The sequence below is a fragment of the Anas platyrhynchos genome, chromosome 20, assembly GCF_047663525.1.
Source record: "Anas platyrhynchos isolate ZD024472 breed Pekin duck chromosome 20, IASCAAS_PekinDuck_T2T, whole genome shotgun sequence".
NCBI classification, from domain to species: domain Eukaryota; kingdom Metazoa; phylum Chordata; class Aves; order Anseriformes; family Anatidae; genus Anas; species Anas platyrhynchos.
Window position 1 is genome coordinate 5,031,824 of NC_092606.1, and position 15,763 is coordinate 5,047,586.

Here is a 15,763-nt window from a genome sequence, read left to right on the forward strand (position 1 = left end):
ACGGACATGCAACGCCCCATGCACACCCCCACACGTGTGCAACCCCCATCCCACCCCACACCCCCCCCTACCCCCTTCCCCTCCCTCCCTCCCCCCGGCGCAGCCGCACTTCCCGCCACGAGCTGGCGCCGGCGGGCCCGGGCGGAGGGGGCGTGGCCGTGCGGGAAAACCCCCAAGCCCCGCCCCCTCCCCTTTGGCCACGCCCCCCCGCGCCCGGCAGCCCGCGCCAGCGCGCGCCCCGGGGCGCGGGCGCGGGAGCGGAGCGCGATGGGCCCCGGGTGGAGGGCGCCGTCGGTGGCGCTGGTGGGGGGCAGCGTGGCGCTGTTCGGGGGGCTCCGCCGGGCAGCCCTGGCCCTGCCCCGACCCGCGGCCGTGCGGAGCCGTCCCGGTAGGGTCTGGCGTTGGGGGAACCTCCTCGTTTCCTTCGCTCACTCCGTGCTGGCCGGGCTCTGGGCCCTGTTTAGGTACCGGGATGGGATGTTGGAGAGGGGGGGTAAGGGGTGAGGGGGGTGGTGGTGGTGGGGGAGTTTCTCGCCTGCTTGCACTCGGATAGGGTTCCCCTAGGGAGCCGGACACCCCCCCGAGCACGGGGAGCCCCGGTTCATCCCGGCACTAGGGCGGGTTTGGGGTCCCGGGGCTGTACCCGCTGTGCTCACCCCATTTTCCCCCTTTTTTTGCTCCCCCCCCCAGCCTCTGGCAGTCCCCGGAGCTGCTCTCCGACATCCAGGACGGCTACAGCGTCTCAGGGCACCTGCTCGTCTGCTTCTCCTCAGGTAAGCAGCCACACGGCTGGGACACACTGGGGACACATTGGGGACACATTTAGGACACGTCCATCCCATGGGAGTGCACCCACCCAGCCCAGGGACCCCACACCAGCAGCAAGCCGCCTGCATGGCACCAGCACCCCATGGCACAGCTCCACCACGGGGCTCCCTACACAAAGCATGGGCTCACCGCCCTCCTCGGGGCACCCCAAACCCCTCCTGCACCCCATTTCCCGCAGCGGGGTGCCGGCATGCAAACCTGACCCCCCCCCGTGTGCTTATCCCACAGGCTACTTCATCCACGACAGCCTCGACATCATCTTCAACCACCAGTCCCGCTCGTCCTGGGAGTACCTGGTGCACCACGCCATGGTGAGCACGGGGAGGGGATGGGGCACCTTGGGGGGGGGGCTGCTGTGCTCCTGGGGTCCGTGCAGCGAGGCGAGCCGCAGCCCTGGCTGCCAGGTAGGTTGTGCATCCAGGAGGGAGCCCGGCGGGGCAGGACGGCTGCCAGAGGCGGCTCCTGGCGCCGGGAGCACAGACAGGCTGCTGCTCCCTGGCACGGGGGCACAGCGTGGTGCTGGGGGCGCTGGCATTGGGGGCTGAGATCCGCCCTCGGATCGGGTGCCCGCGGGGTCCCCAGGTCTCCAGGAGGGGATCTGGGTGCTCCCACCATACACCCGGAGCGTGGTGGGGGAGAGCTCGCACCCTGCAGGGCTGTGCCCAACCTGGGGGCTGCTCCATCCCCATCCCCTTCTTTCTCCCCAGGCCATCTCTGCCTTCGTCTCGCTCATCATCACCGGCCGCTTCCTGGTGGCGGCGATGCTGCTGCTGCTGGTGGAGGTGAGCAACATCTTCCTCACCGCCCGCATGCTGCTCAAGATGAGCAACGTGCCTTCGCCGGCGCTCTACCGGGCCAACAAGTACGTCAACCTGGTGATGTATTTCGCCTTTCGCCTGGCCCCCCAGGCTTACCTCACCTGGTATTTCCTCCGCCACGTGGAGGTGCAGGGCCAGGGCGCCTTCCTGACGGCCAACCTGCTGCTGCTCGACGCCATGATCCTCATGTACTTCTCCCGCCTCCTGCGCTCCGATTTCTGCCCTTCCCTGCGCCAGGGGAGGGACGTGGACGGGGAGAAGTTCCTCATAGACTGAGAACGCCGCCGGGCCTCTACCCTGCTCTTCATGTGCCTTAGGGCTCGCTCGCTCCCCGCCCCGTGGCCGCGGGCCCTGCGTTCACCCCCTCTGCAAGCCGCTGCTACCCTGCTGGACCAGCCCGACAGCCGAGCGGATGCCACCGAGCCCTGGGGATGCCCCCGAAGCCTGGGGGCAAATCCTGGGGAGGAGCAGCCCGAGCCTGCTTCGGCGCCAGCGTGGCCAGGGGAGGCCGGAGAGGGCTGGGAGGGAAGGGCCGCGGCCCTCCCGCGGTGGTGCTGGGTGCTCTGTGCATTAAATGGGTCTGTTCACTGCTGCCGCGGCGTGCCTGGGCTGGCTTTTTATTGTTTTTAATTTTTTGGGGGAGGAGGAGGGCTGAGGGCATGGGAAAGGATGTGCCCCAGCTCCCCGGGGAGAGCAGGGAGCCGGCACCACGCCAGGGACCCCTCGGGGACGCATCCAGCACGGTGCCAAAAAATCAAAGCTGCGGCTCTCCCTCGCCTTCCACTCGTGTTTTTCCTTTCTGCTCCCTCAGGGGTGAGCTCCTGCACCCCGAGGGCCTCGCAGGGATGGGGTGAAGGCATCAGGAGAGGGGCTGAGCCTGGCTGTGGTCCCTGACCCTCCTGGGCCCGGCGGCGTGGAGCCGTGACTCACCCGGCAGCCACGTGAAGCCGAGCTGGCATGGGAAGGCCGAGCGAGGCCACGGCTCTTCCTGGAACATCGCTGCCTGCTCAATCCCCTTGGGGCTGCCTCCGCCAGCCCCGCTGCCTCCAGCAGCCTCCCCACGGAGCCAGGGTGCAGCTCCCATGGGGCTGGAGCTGGCCCTGCCGGTCCTGTGGGGTGCAGGAGCGGTGGGGAGGCAAATGGTGATGTTGGGACAGCGCCAGGATCGCCCCGGGCTGGCTACGAGCAGTGGGGCTTAGAGGGATTCCTGCCCACAACCTGCTCCGGGGTGGGATCAATCCTAAAACTGCAGACTGGAGGTCAAATGAGGATCGAGGGGAAGAGGCTCGGCTGTGGGGTTGGATCCTTCCAGGGCTCCCCGACCCCGCAGCTGGCACTGGGGGCCGGGTGTTGGCAGGAGTTGAGACGGAGACGCGGTGCTCGGGGCTGTGCGTGGGCAGGGATCTGCTCCAGCCCCAAGCAGCCCCCGAGGCTCCCCACGGGCTCTCCTCCTGCCCCAGCAGGCCCCAGCCTCCCCCCCAGGAGCTCTCCCGACTTCCACCGCATCCCCCCCACTGCAGCTGAAGCCCCCCAGCCTCAGCACCACCCCCACCTGCCCATACCCCATGCAGTGAAACCCCAAACTCCCATTTTCCCTCCCATCACCTCTCCCCCAGTCTCTCCCAGTGCTCCCACTGCCCTCCTGCAGCACAGAGGGGTCGGGCATCACCCAGTTTCCACCAGCAGGCACCCCAGTTGCCTCCCAGTTTCCACCAGCAGCACCGGGCCAGCTGTGGGGCGGGCCGGCTGCCAGCCCCGAGCTGGAGGCAGGCAGAGGGAAGGTGCCAGCCTGCAGCAGCCCTCGGGAGAAGTTGAAGGCAGGGTGAGGGCAGACTGCAAGTCATGCTGATGTGAAATCCCTTCCCAGCCCAGCCTCCACGCCACCGGGGAGGGCTGCAGCGTGTACCCGTTCCTCGCTCCGCATTGGGGCTTTCCTTGTGGGGTGAGCTTGGCGAGGAGAGGAGCTCCTCCAACCCCAAATCGTTTTTGGGTGGGCACAGCTTGGATAAGAACAGGGCACGGGGCTTGGTGGGTACCCTCAGAGCCCTTGCTGCCGCTTGTTCCCTTCTCAGAGTGCTCCAGAGCCCTCACGAGCATCAGGTGCAGCTGCAGGAGAGGTTTTGTCTTGGGTTTGTCCTGAGTCTGTCCCAGGTCCCTGCTGCCCCAATCCCTCTTCAGCCTTCCCTGGCCCCACACACCTTGCCAACAGCCCCCGCTGTCTGTTTCGAGCCCCTGACCTAAAGAAGTTGAGGGGTTGGGAAGTTTCTGGCCTGCACCAGGGGTGGCTGAGCAGCACGGAGGGAAGCAGTGCTGAGCCCTCAAGGTTTCTCACCCAAGGGAGCGTCACCACCCGCCTCCCTCAGCCCAAAAGTTGCCTCTGGTCTCTCCCACGGCCTCCCATCCTCCCCAGACCCTACAGCAGCTCCACGCTGTCCTCATGAAGTATTCCTGCAGTTGGTGGAGGCTCAAAGCTACCCCAAAGGGTTTGGGGGCTCTCCCCCAGTACCCAGAGCCACCCCACAGCAGGGGAGCTCGGAAGCCTCGCACCGCGTGATGGGAATCTGGAGCCAACAGCAGCTCAAAGGGGAAAAATCGTGACCCACGGCCCCAAAATGGCAGCAGCAATCAGGGGAGCTGCCCCTCAGGACCCCCTGCAAGAGGCTGGAAGGGAACTGACTGTCCCCCTGCCTCTGCTCGATTGCTCCGATCAATATTTGGCCACCGCCTTCACCGCGCCTCTCAGCACTTAACGCCAATTATCTCTATCAGCGCTCCACCTCCAGTCCCTGCTCACCGAGTGCTCCGAGTTCTTAGGGCTCTCCAAGCACTCCAAAAAGCTGCTTTCATCCAAAAGGTTGTGGCAACAGGGCTGCCCAAACAGCAGCTGGCTTGGAAACAGCTCCTGGTGAGGTAGGGGTAGGAACCACAGGGCAACTGGGCTCCAGCTCACACGCTGCAACGAGGGGAGCGTGGATGGTGCCAGAAAAAAAAAGAAAAAAAAACAAACAAAAAAAACAGAGTGCCTGCTATTGTGTTAGCTTGAGGGTTTCAGAGCCTGCAGCCTAAGCAAATAGTTTAAGAGGTGGGAAATAGCCCGGCAGCCAGCTTGCAGCAGACCTGAGCTGTGAACGTGGTTTTGCTGCAGGTAGCAGCAGCCTCCTGGGCTCGTGGTGCACCCCACGGGGGTTCTGTAGGGCGCTGAGAATCACCACAAATATTTACTAATAGCAGCGTGACAAAATGCACCAGGATAGCAGCACAGTGCTGTGCACAGGTACCTGCACCAGGAGAGCACCCCCTGAGAGACTCTCGCAGGGCAGCTGGCTGCTGCCAGCCTAAAGCAGGAAGGAAAAGGAAAGCAGGGACCCCATTTGCTAAAAATAGAGCCCCAGCGGTTTCCTGCAGGCTCTCCAGCGTGGGCCACGCGGTCACAAAACACAGCAGGAGCCCCTGGGTGGTTTCACAGGGTTTATTGTCCCGTCTGTACAGTCCTCCATGCAGCTTAGATGATTCCAATCTGCAAAGAAGCAGAAGGGGTTGAAACAGCTGGCAAAGAGGCAGAGCCTCCGCCAGACATCGCCACCACACATCTCCCACATCCTCCTGCTCTCCGAGGACAGGTTTCTTCCTCCCACACCCGCCCAGGTGCCTCACATCGTGGTTCCACACACCACCGGGATCCCCGTGCTGCTCCCCACCACCACCTCCTGCTCCCCACAGCTCTACCAAGGGCTAAACCCCGAGCCCTCTGCAGCAGGACGGCCACCTGCAGTGAAATCCCTTCCACCCAGTGCCTTTGGCACCATTTTCCCCCGAGGGAGCTGCCCGCAGCGCTGGCTGAGAACACTGTTGAGCCAAACAGCACTTCAGACACGCCTCCTGCCTCCTCTCCCACCCTTCACAGCTCCTGCAGAGCTGTGAGTGGAGCCCCTGCCTGGAGGGGGGAAAGAACTGCAGCTCCCAGGAACTTCCCCACAGAACTCGGTGGATTTTATGACCAGGAAGTGTTCCTGCTTACAAACACTCTCAGATCCTGCAGTAGCACCAGCATGCTTCAAGCACAAGCATCTCATGTGGACACCAGAAGAACAGCCAGGTGTAGAAAATAAGATAAGAAATGGAAGTTTGACAGATTTCCAAGATTTCTCACCTTGTTGGCTACATCCAGCGCATCGTAATCTGGAGCCAGTCGGACGTAAGCCTTTTTCTCCCCATCAGGCCTAGAGTGGAAAAGGAGAGATCAGCACAGCAGCATGCGCTCCTCGCACCTACTCTGTCCTCCCACTACGAGATGTGCATCAGTGGTTCCTTTGGAAACATCATTTTGCTCAGGGATAAAACATGTTAACATCATCTGCACAGAACTCCCTCAGCCTTAGAAGAGCTCCCTGCTAAAGCCAGCTCCCTGCCTGCCACTAGTTTACACTTCTACCAAGATGTGCTCAGTCAGAAATTGCTTTTATCAACATTTTAGCACTGAGAACACTACAGAACTTAATTCCACGCCTCCTCAGAGCTCCCACAGCACTGTTGAAACTCACACGTGTTCAAACTTTGTCAAAATCCACGCTGAGCACCTGAAGTACCAGACACCTGCCGGTGACCTGATCTCCCCCCTCTCACCTGATCAACGTGTTGACCTTGGCCACGTCGATGTCGTACAGCTTCTTGACAGCCTGCTTGATCTGGTGCTTGTTTGCCTTGACATCGACAATGAAAACCAGAGTGTTGTTGTCCTCTATCTTCTTCATCGCCGATTCTGTTGTCAAGGGGAACTTGATAATGGCATAATGGTCCAGCCTGCAGGAGAAAGGCTCTTGGGTTAACAAAAGGATGGCAGGAGCTGTACCTACGCTTCGGAAGCTTTCAAACACCAGGTTTGGGGTGCATCAGTTACCAAAAAAGGTTTTAATCACAAACTCTCAGGCTTTGGTCGCTTGAAATCATCACCTGCACCCCAGCACGGTGCCACCAAAACAGGGCTGAGCCCCAAGGGCAGCACAATGGCCAAGTCCCACCCTCAGACCCACACAGGGGGCCAGGCTCCCACACAAGGGGCCGTCCCCACCCCACACACGCTGTGCCAGCCGCACCCCACACCTACTTATTTCTCCGTGGGGCACTCTTCCGCGGATACTTGGGCTGCCGCCTCAGGCGTAAGGTTTTGGGCCTCCGGAAGGTGGGCGACGTGCGGATCTTCTTCTTCTTGTGGCTGTGGACGCCCTTCAGGACGGCCTTCTTGGCCTTCAGCGCCTTGGCCTTCGCCTCTGTCTTCGGAGGCACGGCTGTGACAACCCCACGGTCAGCACAACGAAGGATCTACGGGCCCAGGAGGCTCCCCGAGGGGCCGTGGGGGGCACCCCCACCGGCAGAGCCCCTCCGAGGGGCCCACCCCCCCCTCATCTCCCCTCAGCCCCCCTCAGCCCTCAGGCCCAGGCCTCCCGCTGCAGGCCGCTCCCACCCCCTCCACGTGCCCGCTGCCCGACACCGCACCGCGGCCCCCCGGAACCCCGCAAACCTCCGGGGCCGAGCCCCGGGCACTCCCTAGACCCCTCGAGGAGCCGATCACACCGCCCGGGAGCCGCCCGCCCCTCACGGCCGCCCGCGCTCACCCTCCTTCTTCGCCTTGGGCGCCATCTTGGGCCGCCGGAAGCCGAAAGGGGCCTCCCGCCCCGCGCCGCACGGGCTTATAGCCCCAAATCGCGCGAGATCTCCTCACCCCCCTCTCGCCGCGAGGCATGCTGGGAAGCGTAGTCCTTGGGGTGAGACTCTCTGACGCATGCGCAGATCGCTCTGTACCCGCGGGGCATTATGGGGGTTGTAGTCCCGCTCCCCACCCCGTTGTCACCGGGGGGGGTCACGCGGGGGGGGGGTCCCGGGGGTCCCGGGGGGGGGGCGGGAGGAGGCGGCAGGGCCCGGGCCGGCAGGACCCGCGGTGCCGGCCCCTCCCCGCCACGGAAAGGCCCGAGGGAGGGGCCAGGAGGGCGGGGGTGCAGCGCTGAGCAGCGGGAGCGGGGTAACGGGACCCCCCCGGGGACACTGGGGGGGGACATCGGGGTGGGGGGGGGGGATCCGGGGACACGGGGACACGGGGCTGAGGATGGCCCAGGATGCACGGGAAGGGGATAAGGGGGGATAAGGGGGGGTAAGAGGGGGTAAGGGGGACGGGGGGGGGAGTGGGGGGGCTTGGGGGGGCACAGGGGGACATGGGGGGGGGACAGGAGAGATTTGGGGACATGGGGACATGGGGACGGGGGAGTGGGGGACTGGGGGACACGAGGGACTGACTGGGGGACGGGCGGGATGTGGGGAGGGTGGGACTGGGGGATGGGGGACAATGGGATTTGGGGATGGGGGGGGGATGGGGACATGAGGTGGGGGACAAAGGGACATGGGGACACGAGGGGCTGGGGGATGAGTGAGATTTGGGGACGTGGGGACAGCGGGAGGTGAGGAGGAGTTGAGTTGGGGACAGCAGGGCTTGGGGACACGGGGACATCGGGACTTGGGGACACGGTAACTTGGGGACACGGGGAAATCGGGATTTGGGGACACGGGGACAGCAGAATTTGGGGACACAGCCACAGCACCACCCCCTGCTCCGTCCCCCCCAGGCCTCTCGGTGGCCCTCAGCCCGTCCCCGTCCCCGCTCCGTCCCCGCTCGCCCCGCTGGCCCCAGGGGACCATGAACGTGCTGGCCCCCGTCCGCAGGGACAGGATCATCGCCGACCTCCCGCAGGTGACCAGGGAGGGGACAACAGCCCCGGGGTGGCCTTCGTGAGCCCCACGACCTCACTGGGGGTCCCTTTTTTTGTGTCCCCCCCTCCCCGTGGCAGTGTTTTCGGAAGGAGGCCGCCCTGCACGCCCGCAACGCCTTCCACCCCAGCGTGGCCAGCGCCTGCCAGGAGCAGCGGACGGGCACCGTGGGGTGAGGAATCCCCCCCCCCAAAAAAAAAAAATGAGGAAGGGGGGGGCTCGGGGGTGTCCCCCCAAAAAAATTAGGGGGGGTCCCTGTGTTGGGAAGGCGCCGCGTGGCTGCCGGCGCTGCCTGGATGCGTCACGGCACAGGAATGCAGCCGGGGGGGGGGGCGCGGGGGTCCGGGCTGGGGTTGTGGCTGCTGGTTTTGGGGGGAGATAACGGGGGGGGAATGGGGAGGATGGGGATATTTTGGCTTCCCAAAATGGCTGGTGTTGGGGGGAGGGGGGAGGTACTGAGTGCTGTGCCCCCCCCCCGCAGTGGTTGTGTTCTGCTCTGCCCCGCAGGTTCAAGATCTCCAAAATCATCGTGGTGGGGGACCTGTCGGTGGGGAAGACCTGCCTGATCAACCGGTAACGGGCACTTTTTGGGGGGGCACAGTGAGAAGACCCCCCCCCAGGGGGTCTGACGCTCATCTCCTGCTCTCCCCCCCCAACCCCCCAAAAAGCTTCTGCAAGGACACCTTCGACAAGAACTACAAGGCGACCATTGGGGTGGATTTCGAGATGGAGCGCTTCGAGGTGCTGGGGGTGCCCTTCAGCCTGCAGCTGTGAGTTGGCGCCAGCCCCCCGCCCCCCAAAAAGCACCCCCGGCCCCCCCAAAAAGCACCCCCTGCCCCCCAAAAGGCTCCCGCTGCCCCCCAAAAGGCTCCCGCTGCCCCCCCGACCTCCTTTCCCCCTCTGCCCCCCCCTCCAGCTGGGACACAGCCGGCCAGGAGCGCTTCAAGTGCATCGCCTCCACCTACTACCGGGGGGCACAAGGTGAGACCCCCCCCCCAACCCCGTGTCCCGTCCCCGCTGACCGTCCCCGTCCCCATCTCACCTCTCCCCCCCCACTCCAGCCATCGTCATCGTCTTCGATGTTAATGATGTGGCGTCCCTGGAGCACACGCGGTAGGTGACACCCGGCCAAGGGGATGGGGACATGCTGGGGGGGGGGGATTTGGGGACATTTTTGGGGATTTGGGGGCACGGGGCTGTCACGACCCCGGGCAGCGCTCGGCTGGTGACGGTGGCACCCGCAGGCAGTGGCTGGCTGACGCCCTGAAGGAGAACGACCCCGCCAACGTCATCCTCTTCCTGGTGGGCTCCAAGAAGGACCTGAGCGTGAGTGTGCCCCCCTCCCCGGGACCCCCCCAGCTGCGTGGGGGCTGTCCCCAGCCCCCCCTCACACCCCATTTTTTGGCAGACGCCGGCGCAGTACAGCCTGATGGAGAAGGACGCGCTCAAGGTGGCCCAGGAGATGCAGGCGGAGTTCTGGGCCGTGTCCTCGCTCACCGGTGGGTCCCAGCTGTGGGGTGGGGGGTTCATGTGGCCCCCCCCTTGGTGAGACGAGGGGCTCAGGGGGTCTTAATCCCGTGGGGCAGGGGAGAACGTGCGGGATTTCTTCTTCCGTGTGGCGGCGCTGACCTTCGAGAGCAGCGTGCTGGCGGAGCTGGAGCGCGGCAGCGCCCGCAGGATCGGCGACACCGTGCGTGAGTACCCCCGGCTGTCCCCCCCCTGGGTGCCCCCCCTGGGTGCCCCCCGCTGCCCCCCACCCACTCCTTTTTCCCTCCAGACATCACAAGCAACCAGAGCGACCTGTACCAGTCGGCGCCCCGCAAGAAGCCCAAGTGCTGCCAGTGAGGGGGCAGCCCCCCAGCGCAGCCCCCCCCGTAACGCCCGCGTCTCCGTACCAAAGAGCAGCGGCCCCGGCCCCCCCCCCGGGGAGCCGTCCCTGGGGCCGGGGCTGGGCAGGGACCCCCGCGGCCCCCTTAGCTATGCAAACCCATTCCAGGGGAGACGCCCCCAGCCTTCCATTTGTTTTAATAAAACGTGGTTTTTTATGCTTTTTAAAAAAGGTGTTGGGCCGGCGGGCGGGAGGCAGAGCCAGCGGCAGGGTGCAGGAGGAGTTGTTATTTTCTTGATTATGCCAAAACCCAAACCGGGCAGCAAATGCCCCAAACTGGGGGTGCAGGGTGCCGGCCCCAGCATCATTCCCAGCCCGTCTGGTGGCGGTCGAAGCGTGGCTGCAGGCGGGGGGGCACGCAGTGGGCGCACTTGTAGCGCTCCCGGATCCACCGCGCGCCCTCGCTGTCCTCGATGCAGACGGCTGCGACGCCTGCGGGACGCGCAGGGGGCTCAGCACCCACTGTGACCCCCCCGGGAGCACCCCGGGGTGCCCCCTCCTACCTGCCACGACCCCCCCGAGCCGCTCCACCAGCCGGATGGCCGCTTGCATGGTGCCCCCGGTTTCCACCCACTGGTCCACCAGGAGGACGCGCAGACCTGGGGAGGGGCAGAGGCTGCGTCCGAGCGCCCGGTGCCCTGCGCCGGCAGCCCCCCCCGTGGTGGGAGTGCCCCCTGGGCTCACCCGGCGAGACGGTGTCGGTGCGGACCTCCATCACCTTCTCCCGGCCTGAGTAGTCGGTGTAGGGCTCCGACAGCGTCTCCACGCAGAGGTGCCCGGCTTTACGGATGGCCAGGAAGCCCTTGCGCAACGCGGTGGCCACGGCGGCACCTGGGGGTGGCCACGGCGCTGTCAGCCCCCCGCGGGGACAAGGTTTGGGGACCCCGGGCTCGCCCGCATCCCCCCTCACCCAGGATGAAGCCCATGGCATCGATGCCGGCCACCAGGTCGATGGGGTCCCCCTGGAAGGGCTGCAGGAGGTCGGCCACGCAGTCCTGCAAAGCCTGGGGAGACAGCGGAGGTGCTGGGTGCCCCTAAGGGTGCCCAAACCCCCCCGACCCAAAGCCCAACCTAGGTGCCAACCCCCCCTGGGTGCCCCCTGCCCGGGTGCTGGGTACTTGCGGGTGGCAGTAGAGCCGGGACGGGTCCAGCCAGGCGTAGTTGGGACCTTTGGTGTTGGGGGCCATCAGTGCCAGGTACCAGCCCTTCTCGCGGGTGGCGGGGACGTGGCTCAGGTCCATGCACGGGGACAGCAGCACTGTGAGCACGGGGGGGCTGCGGGTGTGCAAGGGGGTGAGACCCACACACTGCAGGACTCCCCATGGCTCAGGGCACCCCAACTTCCCCGTGCACACCCCAATTTCCCCATACACACCCAATTTCCCCATACACACCTCGATTTCCCCCAACACACCCCAATTTCCCTGTGCACACCCCACAGCCCTGCGCCGGGCTCCATACCTGGGTGCCAGCAGTGAGGCCGAGCGGAGCGGGACTGTCACGGGGACCCAGAACGGTCACGGACAGCGACAGCTGAGCAGGGGCAGCCCCGCAGTGCCGGGCCCCCCGCCAGCACCCTCAGCCAGCGGGGACCTGGGCCGGTGCCAGGCAGGAGCCGTGGCGGTGACGTGCCCCCAAGGGGAGCACCGGGGGGGTCACACCCCTGCGAGCGTGTCCCCAGCACCCAGAGGTGCCAGGGCAGGGTGTGCAAAGCATCCCGTGAGTGTGAGGTTTGGACATGGCAGAGCCGTGCTCAGGGTGCAGCTTTTTGGGGTCTTTGGGCTGCTCGAGGCCATGCACGTCCCCGCTGGGGCTTTGGGCACCGTCCTGCCCTGTCAAGCGCTGGCTGCACCGGCCAGGCTCCGCGTCCTGACTGCAAATGGGCTTTGGCAAAGGGGAGCCTGCGAGGGGTGACGAGCCCTTGGCAGCTTTGTTGGGAGCTGCCAGCCCTGGCTGAGCACAGACCCCAGGAAAAGCTCCATTCAGCTGGGGGCTGCATCGTCCCCGTCTGCATCCTGCCCACGGCACGGCCCCGCTGGGTGCTGCAGCTCCTCGTGTCCATTGTGGTCGCGGGGGAGCGTGGCTGGGGCTGCGAGGGCTGGCACCTTGTGAGTTAGGACCAGAGCATCCCCCCACTGGCTGTGCTGGCACAGGCTGCACCACGTGGAGCCCAGCTGTGCCGTGCCAACTGGGGCATGCAATGCTGTGCCATGCCGAGCTGTGCCAAGCACTGCCATGCCGAGTTGCACCATGCCACACCATGCCATGCCATGCCATGCTGTGCCAAGCAATGCCATGCTGAGCTCCACCATGCCGTGCCATGCCAAGCTGTGCCATGCCAAGCCGTGCCATACCATGCCATGCCACACCAAGCTGTGCCAAGCAATGCCATGCCGAGCTGCACTATGCCATGCCACACCGTGCCAAGCCATGTCGATCTGAGCCGTGCCATGCCAAGGCATGCCAAGCCATGCCATGCCATGCCAAGCTGTGCTCTGCCATACTGTGCTGTGCTGTGCCAGGCAATGCCATATTGAGCTCCGCCATGCCACGCCATGCCAAACTGTGCCATGCCGAGCTGTGCCACGTCATGCTGTGCCATGCCAAGCTGTGCCAAGCAATGCCATGCCGAGCTTCCCCATGCCATGCCAAGCCATGCCAAGCCAAGCCATGCCACACCAAGCTGTGCCAAGCAATGCCATCCCGACCTTCCCCATGCCATGCCAAGCCGAGCCGTGCCGATCCGACCCTTGCCGTGCCGTGCCGATCCGAGCCGTGCCGCCCCGCGGTGGGCGGGCCGTGCCGTGCTGAGCCCCGCTATAAGGCGGCCCCTCCGCGCTGCTGTCCCCGCGGTGCCATGTGCGCCCCGCGGCCGCTCCTCCGCCTCCTCCTCCTCCTCCTGCTGCTGGTGGTGGTCGCCCCCGGAGCAGCCCCGAGCCCCGGAGCGGCCCCCCCGGGGCGGCCCCGAGCTCGCCGTGGGCTCACCTACCCCGGGACGCTGTGGTGCGGAGCTGGGAGCAACGCGGATGCCTACGAGCAGCTGGGTAAGGAGAGAAGGAGCCTGTCCCCATCCCTCGGATCATCTGTCCCCATCCCATTGCTGGTCCTCGTCCACCAGTTTGCCCCATTACAGGGCTGCTCCATCCCAGTCCCCATCCTGGTGCCATGATCCATCCCCGTAGCACGGTCCCAGTCCATCCCGCTCCCATTCTGGTCCCCAGGTGCTGGTCCAGTCCCTGCCCCAGTGCTGATCCAACACAGTCCATACCCAGTCCCTCCCCTGATCCCCATCCCAGTGCTCATCCCATCCTCATCCCCAGACTGGTCCCAGTCCAACCCAACCCATCCTGCTCCCAGTCTCACCCCCACTGCAGTGCTGGCCCAGCCCCAATCCCCATCCTCATCCCAGCCCCGTCCCTCCCAATTCCCACCCCAAACCTCACCCCAGCCCCACCCAGCCCCTGCCTGCACCCCACAGGGGAGCACCGGGACACCGACCGGTGCTGCCGGGACCATGACCACTGCCAGCACGTCATCCACCCCTTCACCTCCCGCTACGGCTACCGCAACCTGCGCTGGCACACCATCAGCCACTGCGACTGCGACCGCAGGTGAGCCCCCCCAGATCCCCAGGGCTGCGTGTGTGTATATTTGGGGAGGGGTCCTGGTCTCTCCGTCACCCCGGTGCCATCCCGCAGGTTGAAGGAGTGCCTGCAGCAGGTGAACGACACGGCCTCGCGCGTGGTGGGCCAGGCTTTCTTCAACGTCATCCGGGTGCCCTGCTTCGAGTTCGCCTACAAGGAGGAGTGCGTGGAGCCCTACCTCTACGTCTGGTGAGTGTGTCCCCCCCCATCCGTGCATCCAGCCCCCCTGCTGGGTCCTGCACCCACCCCTGACGCCGTGCCATCCCCGCTCCCCGCAGGTGCAGGGCGTACAACACGGTGGCCGTGGCGGTGCCCAGGGAGCCGGTGCTGTACGAATTCGGCGGGGAGCTCATCGACAGGGCGGCGTGGCCGGGGGGGGACGATGCCCTGAGCCCCCCTTGGGGAGGAGGAGAGGTCCCGGCGCAGCGCCGTGCCCGCCTGCTGCCTGCCGCCAAAGAGAGGAAAGGGATGAAGGATAAGAAAAAGAAGGGGAAGGGGCTGAAGAAGAAGAGCCCTGAGGAATTCGGGGAGCTGAGCCACGATGCGCACGCCGCCCACGCTCCCCCCGGTGCCCAGCCGGGTTCGGGGGTGCAGGACCCGCTGCCGGAGCGGGGGGAAGCGGCTGGGGGCAGCAGGAAGAGGAGGAGGAGGAAGGAGAGGAACAGAAAGAAGAGGCTGAAAGGCAAAGCTGAACTGGAGGCTGTGTGAGCCCCGGCTCCCCGCGCGGGTCCTCGCTGTGTTAATAAAGTAGGGCGTCGAGCAGATGGAGCCATGTGGAGCGGGGAGGAAGGAGCACGCCGAGGGGAAAAGCCTTGGGTTAAGGCTGCTGATGGGATGGGGAAGGGGGACGGGGGTCTTGCTGCCTGACCGGCCTGCGGGGACTCGGCAGGTCCTGGTGCACAACCCCTGAGAAAGGGAAAACCCGAGGGTCTGAAGGGTTGGGCCAAAAGGAAAAGGTCTGAAGGGGCTTGAGGTACTCCCCGGTATTCCTGGAGGCTCATTTCATGCTCCTGAGGATGGCAAAGTCACCTCCCTGGGGAGGGAAGAGCCCAGCTCCTGTCCCCACTCCGGCACAGGGCACAGGTTTGGGGTCCCTGCTCCAGCTGGCTGAGCTCCAGCTCCCCGGGGAGTTATTTCCCCGGAGCAGCAATGACCAAACTGCAGCCCCCCAGCCCTGCCCATCTTTTCCCAAGCTGGGAGCGAGGTGCTCAGCCCCAGCAGCTCCTTTTGCAGCCCCACCAGCAGCTCATCCCACGCACACTCGGCCCCTGCCACTGGGAGCTGAGCAGCTCACAGGCAATGCCAGTCACACACTGCAGCCAGATGTGGGGCCAAGCAGCCCCTTTCCCACCCCAAAACATGACACAGGGGCCAGGGACAGCATCGCTGCACAGGGAGCTGGAGCCGGGGTGGGCTGCTCGGGGAGGAGAGGGGCCCCGTCCTTCCCCGGAGGCTTCACACACCGCAGGAGCTCTGGGGTGTGGGACAATAGAAGCTTTTCCAGCCCTGGGACAAAGGCAGAGGCACAGGCAGCAATCGCAGGCTGCTTGGGCAGCCCAACTCATTCCCCTGATGGATAACGGGGTGCCTGAATCGGGGGCAGTGCTCAGGGATGGGACACGAGGCCAGCGCTGCCCCACACAACCCCCTGCTGCTCCCAGAGAGGTGCCTGAGGTGTGGATGAGATCCCACGTCCCTGAAATGAGTCCAGGGGGGAAAGGCTGGGGCTGCACCAAGTCATCATGCCCTGGAGCAGCACCACTCACGGGGTGCAAAGCCCTCGGGGCAAGAGCAGCATCAGTGCTGATCACAGACAGCTCGCAGGCAGC

At 65.4% G+C, this 15,763-nt stretch overlaps 5 protein-coding genes and 2 non-coding genes across 9 annotated transcripts; 3 read left to right on the forward strand and 4 right to left on the reverse strand.

The window, feature by feature from the left end:
• The first annotated feature begins 197 nt into the window (after positions 1–197).
• On the forward strand, positions 198–2,238 carry TLCD1 (TLC domain containing 1). Its single transcript, XM_027472272.3, has 4 exons — positions 198–464; positions 691–773; positions 1,057–1,139; positions 1,536–2,238. The coding sequence occupies exons 1-4, from the start codon at positions 268–270 to the stop codon at positions 1,920–1,922; spliced, it is 750 nt and encodes a 249-aa protein (XP_027328073.1). The 5' UTR covers positions 198–267; the 3' UTR covers positions 1,923–2,238.
• Positions 2,239–5,101: 2,863 nt separating this feature from the next.
• On the reverse strand, positions 5,102–7,417 carry RPL23A (ribosomal protein L23a). Its single transcript, XM_027472234.3, has 5 exons — positions 7,259–7,417; positions 6,751–6,931; positions 6,270–6,446; positions 5,797–5,866; positions 5,102–5,163 (listed from the first exon to the last, which is right to left on the reverse strand). The coding sequence occupies exons 1-5, from the start codon at positions 7,281–7,283 to the stop codon at positions 5,149–5,151; spliced, it is 468 nt and encodes a 155-aa protein (XP_027328035.1). The 5' UTR covers positions 7,284–7,417; the 3' UTR covers positions 5,102–5,148.
• LOC113845693 (small nucleolar RNA SNORD42) lies at positions 5,940–6,006 on the reverse strand. The gene has a single exon (XR_003501424.1). It is a non-coding gene; the product is annotated as a small nucleolar RNA SNORD42 (small nucleolar RNA).
• LOC113845694 (small nucleolar RNA Z17) lies at positions 6,530–6,603 on the reverse strand. The gene has a single exon (XR_003501425.2). It is a non-coding gene; the product is annotated as a small nucleolar RNA Z17 (small nucleolar RNA).
• Positions 7,418–7,504: 87 nt separating the features above from the next.
• On the forward strand, positions 7,505–10,461 carry RAB34 (RAB34, member RAS oncogene family). 2 transcript variants are annotated; one of them, XM_038165874.2, is made up of 11 exons: positions 7,505–7,662; positions 8,261–8,385; positions 8,483–8,574; positions 8,910–8,975; positions 9,071–9,172; positions 9,319–9,383; positions 9,464–9,515; positions 9,647–9,728; positions 9,811–9,901; positions 9,989–10,096; positions 10,180–10,461. In XM_038165874.2, exons 2-11 carry the CDS (start codon positions 8,332–8,334, stop codon positions 10,245–10,247), a joined length of 780 nt encoding a protein of 259 aa, XP_038021802.1. In that variant the 5' UTR covers positions 7,505–7,662; positions 8,261–8,331; the 3' UTR covers positions 10,248–10,461. The 2 variants fall into 2 exon arrangements, with proteins under 2 accessions (XP_038021802.1, XP_071882144.1); XM_072026043.1 differs by having other exon boundaries at positions 7,660–7,791.
• A 36-nt stretch (positions 10,462–10,497) lies between these two features.
• Positions 10,498–12,046, reverse strand: LOC110352854 (adenine phosphoribosyltransferase-like). Of its 2 annotated transcripts, none has more exons than XM_072026045.1 (6): positions 11,752–12,046; positions 11,409–11,565; positions 11,201–11,294; positions 10,975–11,121; positions 10,794–10,889; positions 10,498–10,722 (listed from the first exon to the last, which is right to left on the reverse strand). In XM_072026045.1, exons 2-6 carry the CDS (start codon positions 11,529–11,531, stop codon positions 10,595–10,597), a joined length of 588 nt encoding a protein of 195 aa, XP_071882146.1. In that variant the 5' UTR covers positions 11,532–11,565; positions 11,752–12,046; the 3' UTR covers positions 10,498–10,594. The 2 variants fall into 2 exon arrangements, with proteins under 2 accessions (XP_071882146.1, XP_071882145.1); XM_072026044.1 differs by lacking the exon at positions 11,752–12,046 and adding an exon at positions 11,685–11,709.
• A 1,063-nt stretch (positions 12,047–13,109) lies between these two features.
• Positions 13,110–14,698, forward strand: PROCA1 (protein interacting with cyclin A1). The gene is made up of 4 exons (XM_027471973.3): positions 13,110–13,334; positions 13,769–13,901; positions 13,989–14,123; positions 14,213–14,698. The coding sequence occupies exons 1-4, from the start codon at positions 13,148–13,150 to the stop codon at positions 14,640–14,642; spliced, it is 885 nt and encodes a 294-aa protein (XP_027327774.2). The 5' UTR covers positions 13,110–13,147; the 3' UTR covers positions 14,643–14,698.
• The last annotated feature ends 1,065 nt before the right edge of the window (positions 14,699–15,763 follow it).

Bases quoted from the DNA above. Each gene is read 5' to 3' on its own strand.
- TLCD1 (XM_027472272.3), top strand. From the start codon at position 268: ATGGGCCCCGGGTGGAGGGCGCCGTCGGTGGCGCTGGTGGGGGGCAGC. The intron at 465-690 runs GTACCGGGATGG...TCCCCCCCCCAG, and splicing joins GGGCTCTGGGCCCTGTTTAG to CCTCTGGCAGTCCCCGGAGC. The intron at 1,140-1,535 runs GTGAGCACGGGG...CTTTCTCCCCAG, and splicing joins ACCTGGTGCACCACGCCATG to GCCATCTCTGCCTTCGTCTC.
- RPL23A (XM_027472234.3), bottom strand. From the start codon at position 7,283: ATGGCGCCCAAGGCGAAGAAGGAGG. The intron at 6,932-7,258 runs GTGAGCGCGGGC...GGGTTGTCACAG, and splicing joins GCCCAAGGCGAAGAAGGAGG to CCGTGCCTCCGAAGACAGAG. The intron at 5,867-6,269 runs GTGAGAGGGGGG...TTTCCACTCTAG, and splicing joins AAGGTCAACACGTTGATCAG to GCCTGATGGGGAGAAAAAGG.
- RAB34 (XM_038165874.2), top strand. From the start codon at position 8,332: ATGAACGTGCTGGCCCCCGTCCGCAGGGACAGGATCATCGCCGACCTC. The intron at 9,516-9,646 runs GTAGGTGACACC...TGGCACCCGCAG, and splicing joins GCGTCCCTGGAGCACACGCG to GCAGTGGCTGGCTGACGCCC. The intron at 9,902-9,988 runs GTGGGTCCCAGC...CCCGTGGGGCAG, and splicing joins GGCCGTGTCCTCGCTCACCG to GGGAGAACGTGCGGGATTTC.
- LOC110352854 (XM_072026045.1), bottom strand. From the start codon at position 11,531: ATGGACCTGAGCCACGTCCCCGCCACCCGCGAGAAGGGCTGGTACCTG. The intron at 11,122-11,200 runs GTGAGGGGGGAT...GGCCACCCCCAG, and splicing joins TGCCATGGGCTTCATCCTGG to GTGCCGCCGTGGCCACCGCG. The intron at 10,723-10,793 runs GTAGGAGGGGGC...CGCGTCCCGCAG, and splicing joins GCTCGGGGGGGTCGTGGCAG to GCGTCGCAGCCGTCTGCATC.
- PROCA1 (XM_027471973.3), top strand. From the start codon at position 13,148: ATGTGCGCCCCGCGGCCGCTCCTCCGCCTCCTCCTCCTCCTCCTGCTG. The intron at 13,335-13,768 runs GTAAGGAGAGAA...TGCACCCCACAG, and splicing joins GGATGCCTACGAGCAGCTGG to GGGAGCACCGGGACACCGAC. The intron at 14,124-14,212 runs GTGAGTGTGTCC...CGCTCCCCGCAG, and splicing joins GAGCCCTACCTCTACGTCTG to GTGCAGGGCGTACAACACGG.